The following is a 10,717-nucleotide window of genomic DNA, read 5'->3' as shown; positions in this document are numbered from 1 at the left end:
GTGCAATGCCTACTATTGAGGAGGTTAAATTTGTTGTGTTTCAACTATCTGGGGATAGTGCTTGTGGCCCTGATGGTTTTTCAGGTGTTTCCTATCAAAATGTTGGAACATAGTGGGAGCTGATGTGTATAATGTGATGAAAAGTTTTTATGAGGGTCAGACATTGCCAAAATCAGTAACTCATACTAACCTGGTTCTGTAACCAAAGAAAGTTGTTGTCAACTTCTTTTTTGATCTAAGACCAATCAGTTTCACCAACTTTATTAATAAAGCTATATCTAGGTTGATGCATGATAAGTTGGAAGTGCTTCTGCCTTCTTTAATTTCTACAAATCAATCTAGATTTGTGAAGGGTAGAAATATCATTGAAAATGCTCTGTTGACTCAAGAATTAGTTACTAATATAAGAAAAAGAGGGAAACCAGCTAATGTGATCATCAAGCTGGACATGGCAAAGGCTTATGATAGGGTGTCTTGGAGTTTTCTTGTGCAAGTGTTGAGAAAGATGGGATTTGAAGAAATGTATGTGGATATGGGTTGGAGATTGATTGCCAATAATTGGTATTCTATACTAATTAATGGACAGTCCTTTGGCTTTTTTCATTCCACAAGAGGGGTAAAGCAAAGAGATCCTCTATCTCCTGCTCTTTTTATTCTGGCTGCAGAGGTTCTATCAAAGGCTCTTAATTCTCTAGTTGAGCATGATAACTTCATAGGATATGGAAAACCAAAGTGGAGTAAAAATTTGAATCATCTAGCATATGCAGATGATACAATTATATTTGCTTCAGCTGATAAAGTTTCGTTATAGAAGATCATGTTCATTCTGCATGAGTATGAAAGAGCATCTGGGTGGAAGATTAATACTAACAAGAGTTGTTACTACATGCATAAGAAAGTGGCTGATGGATTGGTTCAAAAGGTGCAACAAATAACCGGCTTCACTAAAGGAGAATTCCATTATTTGAGATGTCCCATTTTTCATGCAAGAAGACAGAAGATGTTTTATAAAGATATGTTCAAAAAAGTTAGAGACAAGCTGCAGGCTTGGAAAGGTAAATTACTTTCCTTTGGTGGGAAGGCTGTGCTGATTTCCAGTGTTTTACAAAGTATACCATCTTATTTGCTGCCTGCTATGGCACCACCAGAATATGTAATCAAAGAGCTTCACAAGCTATTCAATAGATTTTTCTAGCAAACAAAAGATAAAGGTAGAAGTAAACACTGGTCTGCAAGGGAAAAGTTATGCTATCTAAAGAATGAAGGAGGATTAGGATTTAGATATCTTTATGACATTTCAAAAGAACTGAATCTCTTACAGTACTTGTTCTGCATGATGTTGGACCATAAAGTAATGTGCAGCTTGTCTCTAATTTAGATCTCCTGATTCAGAACAACAGTACTTTATGGTCCAACTTCATGCGAAACAAGTACTGCAAGAGATTCAGACCAACTGTGGTGCAATGGAAAGGAGGCTCTCGGACTTGGAAATTGATGTTACAGGCAAGAGATGATATGGAGCATAGTATTTGGTGGGAACCCAGGAATGGATCTTCATCAACATGGTTTGACAATTGGTCTAAACTTGGAGCGTTACATGAGTTTTTACCACACCAGGAGCAGAATAATGAGATAGGAGATGATTTAGAAGATTTGATGGATAGTAGTTATTAGAATTATGCCAAAATGCAGGATGTCCTCTCAGCAGATATAGTAGAGCATGTTAGAAGTGAACTGGGCCACTTTCAGGGATCTAATGAAATAGACAAGCCATGGTGGATACATACAAGTTCTGGGAAATTACAGTTAAGAGTGCATGGGAGAAGTTGAGACAAAGAAAACAAAGATCACAGGTTTATGAGAACTTCTGGTTAAAAGGCTTACCATACAAAATTTCTATGTTCCTGTTACACCCTACCCTCTCAGAGAATGAGCATGCCACGTATTTCACCGTATTAATGGAAAATCAGAGATGTCCCGTGAAGTCTTGAATGGTACAAGCCATGAGAAGTACGTAACAATGAAGTAAAGGATGAATTCTGATCTTGTAAGTCGTAACTAGGAAGGGCAACCTTGGAACAAAGAGACATGACCCTTATCAAGTATAATTAATGATAAATATCATGTATGGGAAGTTTTGGAAGGTTCCAGTGTCACACCCTAATCTCGCTAGGGTGTGGTGGGCACCCGACCCTTCCTTAGGGCCGAGCGAACCCTCTGACTCTTATTACATACATAATCCTTTGAACTCTTAATCAATAAAAATGAAAAACATAATAAATTCTTTTGGAAACTTTCATAAACAAGTCAAATCTGTAATCATACGGAATTTGTAACATAACATAAAATGACACATCGGCTGATGGAGCCTCTTACAGAACTGACAACCAATACCCACGACTCTGTCTGCAAAGTCTCTAACTTTAATCAGACATCATAGCACATGTACTCTGACTCGGCAGCACACTCCAGGAACAAGTGGAGCTTTCCAACTCTGCTAGAATATCTTCTATCATAGCTTCAACTCATCTGGGTGTGCCTGCGCGGCATGAAACGCAGCCCCCGATGAAAGGGGGTCAGTACGGAATATGTACTGAGCATGTAAGGTATAGAATACAGAAAAGAGGATTATAACTGAAACAGAGATTTACCAGAATCGCATATGACCTTTTAAAACATCAAAGCACTTGCCTTTTTAAATGAAAATCATGTATGTCATCATAGATCATAAATGATAATCATGTATACCATTAGCGTATATCATATATCATAGAACGTTCCCCAACCCTCTAGTGAGGGACGCGGTGAGTAAATCCATGCATGTCATCACCACGTATCATATATGCATATAACGTGCCCCGGCCCTCCATTGAGGGACGCGGTGAATGGAATCATGTATGCCAATGTCATGTATCACATATGCATGTAACGTGCCCCATCCCTCTTTTGCGGGATGCGGTGAATAGGGTCATTGTTATATCCCGTGTTTTTGCGTATTCGGAAAATTTGGAGTAATTGTGACTTGTAAAGAATAAGGCCACATTTTGATTTCATCGGACCTATATGTTGTTGTTTATGAAAAGTGTTGACGCGGAGACATCGGGGAAGGCCAAGGGCAAAATTGGAATTTCGGAAATTAGTTTCGGGAATTACAAAACGAGAATTCTAACAAGATGGGCTCAAAAAAAAATAGAAAATTGAGGCCCAAATTTATAGGGGTGGCCGGCCATGAAGCTAGCCCAAGCCCATGTTATTAATTTGTCATGTGACTAAGTCATGTGACAAATTAATATAAAAGGAGATAATGTTCAAGAAAATTCAAGAACAATCACAACAATTTGAAGAACACCAAAACAAAAAAGGGCATTCGGCCCTAGTGAAAAAAAAAGAAATTTTTTTTCCTATCCTTTGATTTCAATCCAAAAATCTTGTCTTTCTTGAATTATTAATAAGTTCAAGGCGCTCTTCGACGTGGTATAATTAGTTTAGCGAAAGAACCACGTTTGCGGGAAAGTTGAAATTTGAAGGAAAGGTATGAATTTTATGTTTTATGTTATGGAATAAGTATATATGTTATAATGGTTAGAATTAGATGAGAATTGTGGACTTGTGATATGTGTGTGAAGCCGTGTGTGTGTGTGTGGTGGTATATGGCCGCGTGCCATGGTGTTGGTAGAAAGCGGTGAGTTAAATTTTATTTAGTCCGTTAGTTGCGTCGTTGTGACCATTGTGACGCAAATGAAGGTTTAACGACTTGAATTAGCCTTGAATTTGCTTGTATGTAATTATGAGAAATTATGTAAATTTTGCATGACTTTTATATAAGTATGGAAGTAAGATTCAAATGTGAATTTGGTTGTTGTTAATGAGTTAGAAAGGAAAACAATGTGAGTTGGAAGTTTCGTTACATTTGTAGAAACATCGGATGGAATATGAAATTAGTGGGAATACTTGAATTCATGAATATTGTTTGGAATGCTATTGAATGTATTTGGATGATCTTGAACTAGCTAATGAATACGGAAAATGTTGATGTTAGTTGGATAATGGGAAGTGGGATAGAAAAGTAGACTATTGTTGATATAATGCATTTTTGTGATGATTGTTGGCATTGTTGATGTTGTTGGGTTGTTGTTGCTGCTATTTGAGCCGAGATGATTCTCGGGGGTGCTATATTTGTAGGGGAGGTGCTGCCGAAATTTCGGTAGACAACTGTGACTTTAAGTTGAATCCTTAGAATCCATAACTTACAATTGGTAACTTTGACCATTTGTAGATTCCGGGCGAAATGGGATTTGAGTTTAAGCGAGCGAAAGACGCACGTAAGGTATGTAAAGCTAACCCATTCCTTCTTTTGGCATGTCCTAAGTATACTAGGTCGATACTTGAGCCTCGGGGACAATTCCGTTCATGGAAATTCGAATTTGAATTTGAGTACTATTCATTCAATCTAATTGAATTAGAAAACCTCACATTTTGTTGGAAAATGATCAAACGTCCGAAACTTTGGTAAATGTAATAGAATCGCTTCGAAACTTCCATTGATGATTCCATAGATCCTAATACTTGTGATTCAGGTCCGCCACCTCGACATGACCCGAGGTGGGCCCACTAATCCCGAGACTCCTTTGTTTGTTCTAATAGGCGTATTTTTGTATAGTGTCGGAAAAAGACTATTGTTTATGACTTTGGCTATCATAGAATAATGTCTTGACTGGCCCTGACGTTCTAAATTACATTTCGAACTATAAATGTAACTTTGGAAGTACTTTCGTGAAATAAATCCTGTATTGACCAATTGTTCGAACTAGTTTGACTAATGAGCTGATATATGATTATATCAAGTTTTATAACTATTTCGATTTATAAATTGTATTAGTCGCTCATGACTCTGCTCGTGCCCCTTTATTACGATATCGTTCACCGGTTCCCGGGCCGGTTATTGATCACGAGCACTATGACAATTCGACCGTATGCCCTTTTGTTGACATGAGTATCCGGGCATAGGTATTCCGATACAAGTACTCCGCTAGAAGTATTTTGATATAAGTATTCCGATATAAATATTTTGATATAAGTAATCTGATGTAAGTATTTTGATATAAGTATCCGGATAAAGTATTATGATATGAGTCTTCTGAAATAACTATTCGACATAAGCATTCTGAAATAAGATTTCTGATGTAAGTGTTCTATTATAAGTATTCTTCTATGAGTATTCTGATATAAGTACTCTGATGTGAGTATCCAATATGACTGTTCTCTGTAAGCTTTAGCGTCTCCAACTTTCGTATACGACATCGGATTGTTTAGAATTGTCCGAAGAGGTTCCGGTACCAAAACCGTTCATGATCTTTCTGTATGTACATATGGTTCCAAAATCTCCGTTTGATCTGATTCGTAAGGACATCTGAAGGTGCCTGGTATGACTATGACTCTGATTCTCCGAAAAAGGTTTCTGAAATGCTTATAAAGCGTTCTGTACTTCAAACGCTCGTAACCTTCTCATACTACGTTGGATTGACCTGAAATCTGTTCCAAGCCTCCAGGTATCGGTAAGGACGCTTGTCTGTCGAGTCTTGGTTTCTATGTGCATCTGGTTTCTCACTACTCTGCTCGTGTGAGCCTTAGCATGTCTATTCACTGAGCCGGGCCAGGATATGTTATCGTGCGTTGTTCCCCTATGTTGTCTACTGTGTTCTGAAATAAAACCGTGAGGGGTGGTCTGGGCTGAGCTCGATCCCAAAAGCGGACAGTATCTGCGCTGCATAATCTGATACTGGGCAGAGCTCGAGCTCCCGCGACTGATCCGTGACCCGTGTACTGGGCAGAGCTCGAGCGGGAAAAACGGGCAGTTCCTGCATGGGATGACAACTGTACTGGGTCGAGCTCGAGGTGGCATACCCCTTGTAGGCGCGTGTTCTGATATGATATGATACGATCTGATATGATATACTCCGGCTGTACGCCGCCTGATACGATACGTTTATGTATGGTGTGACCACTGTACTGGGCTGAGCTCGAGGTGTCACACTCCTTGTAGACATCATATGATTCGCAGGTTACAGCGTCTGATCCGATACGCTACGGCGTCCTGATATGGCATATGACTATAATGTGCACTATGTGTGATCTGTGTCTGAAAAGTAAGTTCTGATACACTGTACGTCCTGTATTCCAACCGGTATACTATATCATCTGAGTACTCGGTAAGTCCCGTATTCCTTCTGATATATGACGTCATCTGAGTATTCTGTATGTCATACACTCCGTCTGACACATGAGCTAGGTAGGCACAAGTTGCGTCTGGAAACCCTGTACGTTTGGCAACCCTTTTGACAGGTTATATCGGTTTGTATGATTTATGATGATCTGTATGATCTGGGTCTGGGGAGTGAGTGATTTGATATTCTGGACCATGTACTCATTCTTTTACCGCTTGTTTCGACTATAGTTCTGATTTCTGTATTCCATGCTTTACATACTCAGTACATATTCCGTACTGACCCCCTTTCTTCTGGGGCTGCGTTTCATGCCCGCAGGTACAGACGCTTATTGTGGTGATCCGCCAGCCTAGGGTACACAGTGTGCTGCTTGGAGTGCTCCTTTGATCCGGAGCCCATACTTTCGGTACAGAACTCTCTGTTGTATATGATTTCGTGTTTATGGTTATTTTGGGTACGGCGGGGCCCTGTCCCGTCATATGATTTTGTTGTCTGTATTAGAGGCCTGTAGACATGTATGTGGGTCATGGGTCGTGTTTGGTCAGTGATGTTTGCTTGGTTTGTGCCCAGGTTTCCCCTACACTACTTTAATATGATCGATCTATGTTTTATGATATAAATAATGGTTTAAAAGATATGTTTATAATTTGGGATGCACGAGATTCATAATATATAGGCATAAGTGAGATTTGGTGGGTAAGTATATACGAGTGTCCACGTCGGACAATAGTCGCGGCCTACGGGGTTGGGTCGTGACAGTCATCATATGCCATCCTGGCCACCACCCCGTCATCATATCATAATGTCATCATATCATATATAACATGCCCCGGCCCGCAAGTGAGAGGGACGCGGTGAACAATGCAGAGAAGTACGCACGAGAACATACCCTGGCCCGGGACGCAGTGAAGGACATACTGAGACTTGCACGAACAGAGTAGTGTGAAACCATATGCACATAAATCAAGACTCGATAGATACGTACACTTACCGACATCTGATGGCTCAGAAACAAGTTTCGGGTCAATCCGACTTAGTATAAGAAAGTTATGAGCGTTTGAAGTATAGAACCTTCTATGAACGTTTCAGAAGCCTTTTTCGGAAAATCAAAGCAACAATCATATCAAGTACCTTTCAGATATCGTTATGGATCAAATCAAATAGAGCTTTTGGAACCATATGTACGTATCAAAATATATCAAAGACTCAATGGAATAATCAAACGTGCTATCATTTGAAAATCAAAACTTTAGTCATATCAATTATCTTTCGAATGCCATTCGGAAACATATCAGACAGAACTTCGGACATCATAGATACGCATCAAAACCATATGAAATAGCTTATAGAATTCTTTTGAAAACATATCAAAAGTGCATAAGAAACATAAACAGACTCGGAAACCAAGAATAGAGTAACCCCGAGGTGCATATCATACCTTATTTGGCTCTAAGACATGCCAAAAGAAAGAAAGGGTAAGCCTTACATACCTGCTCCACGTCCTATTAGCTACGCTTAATTGCCCAAGCTCGCTATCGCTAGTCTACATTCAAGAAGATTGACACAATCATTAGATTCATCGTCACACACACTTGTCTTAGTCTCTCAAATAAATTCACTTATGATCTGCCGAAATTTCGGCAGCATCTCCCCTGTAGCTACACCATCCCCGAGAATCTAACTCGGCCCAAATCATCAATCAACAATCCGAGAATTCAACTCGGCCAAACTATCAACAACAATACCAACAATCATACCAACAACATCAACAATCAATTAAAGACAACCTTTGTCATACAATTCATCGGCATTTCATTTATATTCAATTCAATTCACATAGTATTCAAAACAACCCAATCAACATGCTACTTCACCCGAAACCTTCCAAATTCAACAAGAACAATAACAATAACAACCTATTTCCTTCTTTCAAATTCAATCACAACACCCAACTTACAATCTTCCAACACATGTCTCACTTCCAAATTCATGAATTATATTTACAACCTACACATTAGCAACATTATTCCTACAAATATAAGAAACCATACTAATGTCACATTAACTTCTTCAATATTCCACAAACGATTTCCACTTCATTTCAAACCGTTAAATCTTCATTTTCATCATGAAAGTCACAACTATAACAATCAAAATATTAAATAAAATTAACTCATCATCTCTACACAACACTACTCTATATTCGGCCACTACCACCATATTCATATTTCATGAACTTCATCCATTTATACCTTCTACAATATTCACAAATCATCCATAAAACATGTAAGAGAAAGTTGAACACATACCTTTTTTCCACTTATCTCTTCACTCGGCTAGGGGCATATATTGCACAAATGAATGATTTAATTGCTCCAACAACTCCTTCATATTAATAAGGACCTTCCAATTGGTTGGAATACTAGAAGAAAATAATTCTTCATTGATCACTCCTCATGGTTCATGTTCGGCCACCATGGCCGAACACCTTTTTTTTTTCTTTCTCTCCAACTTCTTAAATTTAAATTGATGAATAAAGTGGTCCTCTCTCATATATATACTTAGCTCCTTCCAATGCCAAGTGGACCCATGCCCCCCTTCTTCTTTTTTCTTGAAACTTCTTAAAATAAAGTATAATTATATCCTAATTTGTCATCTTTAACTACATATGTTATTGGTCCATACGGGCCAAGGCCCATATCTACCTTGGCCGGCCACCTTGGCCCATTTCATAAATTTTCTTGAAGTTTTTATGAAATTCCCATTTTGCCCCTAGCCTTCCACAATATTTCCATGAACCACTTTGTGAATTTCCCTTCTTCCCTTAGCCTTTCTCAATATTTCCATACGAATAATATTCATAAATAATATCCATAACCAACTTGTACATTAAAATAATTTTTGAAAATGGTCTTGCCCTTAACTTACCACGACTATCTCGAAATGTCCGAACGTACAGAATACGGGCTATAACATCCGGGATCAAGCGGATAGAAGAAAAGAAAGTAAATGGGACTTTGAAAGAAGTTGGTGAAATTTCGGAAGCAAATTTTGGTCCAATTAGATAAGAGTGTAACCTTTATCATACAATGAGTTTGAGGAGATTCAAAAGCCTAAATTGAAGTTCGTCGAGTCTCGAATCCAAAGCAACAAACCATTCGTCAATATGACATCGGAGTAGGGAGTTATGAGCATTTTAAAACTAACTGCCAGAAGCCAGCAAACCTGAGCGAAAAGTTCTAAAACCCACTTAAAGCCCACTAATTTCGGCCCATTAAGCCAAACCCGACCCAAGAACCTATATTTTACCCTAACCTCACTTTTTCCCCATTTTCACTTCGTTTCACCACCCACAACCCTCTAGAACATTCCACAAACATCTCTCCTAGTCCATATAACAACCTTAAGTTAATTTAGTAGTTCCAACTCGAAGTTAGACTCGGGAGGTACATGTATCATCATAGATCTCCATTCCCATCATCGTGTCTTGGTGGAGAGGGCGGAAAGCTCAAACTCGAGTGGTGTTTCACGCATGCAACTCAATCAAGGTAAGATTTTTCCTCTATTATCAAAGGTTTATACAAATCCGTAGTGCGTATTGCTAGATTTAACTCGTATTAGGTTAAATTGGTGGAAATACGAAGTAATACTATGATGGATATTATTGATGGATGGTGTGGAATATTGTTAATGGGTTGGCATGAATATGGATCTAAATTTATGATTGTTGGTGTTGGCGTTGTTTTTGTGATGAACTTGGAGACAGGATATAAACAGAGGAAGTGCTGTCGAATATTTCGTAAATCAAACTCTTCAAGACTATAGGATTTGGATAAGTGGAATCTACGGAATCTACGAAATTGACTAAAGAAAATATTTGTCGATATAGGTTCCGGGACGAAGGGATGAGCGGGGGAATAAGGGAGCAAGTCAGGATTAGCAAGGCAGCAGAGATAGGTATGTAAGGTTTAGCTGTCCTCGTTTCCTTGGCACGAGTCTTAGAGAAATTTAGTGTGCATGCTCCTCCATTCAAACTGTCTGAAGTTTCACAAAGAAAGGATACGTTTTTATAAGAAAGCTGGATTTTGAGAAAAAGCCATGTTTTACAAGGTTTACTGATTTCATGGAAAAGTATATTTTACATGATTTTCTCTAAAAGACTTATTGATTATGACTAAAAGTCTGTCAGTGCGCATTCCTTGACCCTTTCTAAATTCCACAAAATTTCACGTATAATCCTTATGCTTGTTTATTGATGTCATAACTATTAGTGATTGTTCTTTTGGCCTCTATATACATTCCACAACTAATTCGGAGGTCACGACCTTATGTTACTCCGAAAGGCCCATGTCTATTTCTTGAACTCTGTATGCATTTATAAATATACTATATATGGACTATTTTACTAGCCAAGCCGCACTATAGTCGGCTAGGTACTCACGTAGATATGCAACCACTGATCAGTTGGGTATGTTTACCGAGTCCCGAAAAGG

At 38.7% G+C, this 10,717-nt stretch overlaps 1 protein-coding gene across 1 annotated transcript; it reads left to right on the top strand.

Moving 5' to 3' along the window:
• The first annotated feature begins 286 nt into the window (after window positions 1-286).
• LOC132644051 (secreted RxLR effector protein 78-like) lies at window positions 287-811 on the top strand. The gene has a single exon (XM_060360598.1). It carries the CDS (start codon window positions 287-289, stop codon window positions 809-811), a length of 525 nt encoding a protein of 174 aa, XP_060216581.1.
• Window positions 812-10,717: the final 9,906 nt, after the last annotated feature.

The sequence above is a fragment of the Lycium barbarum genome, chromosome 6, assembly GCF_019175385.1.
Source record: "Lycium barbarum isolate Lr01 chromosome 6, ASM1917538v2, whole genome shotgun sequence".
Lineage (NCBI taxonomy): Eukaryota > Viridiplantae > Streptophyta > Magnoliopsida > Solanales > Solanaceae > Lycium > Lycium barbarum.
The sequence above is the reverse complement of the archived record's forward strand: the minus strand, read 5'-3'. Positions and strand labels throughout refer to the sequence as shown.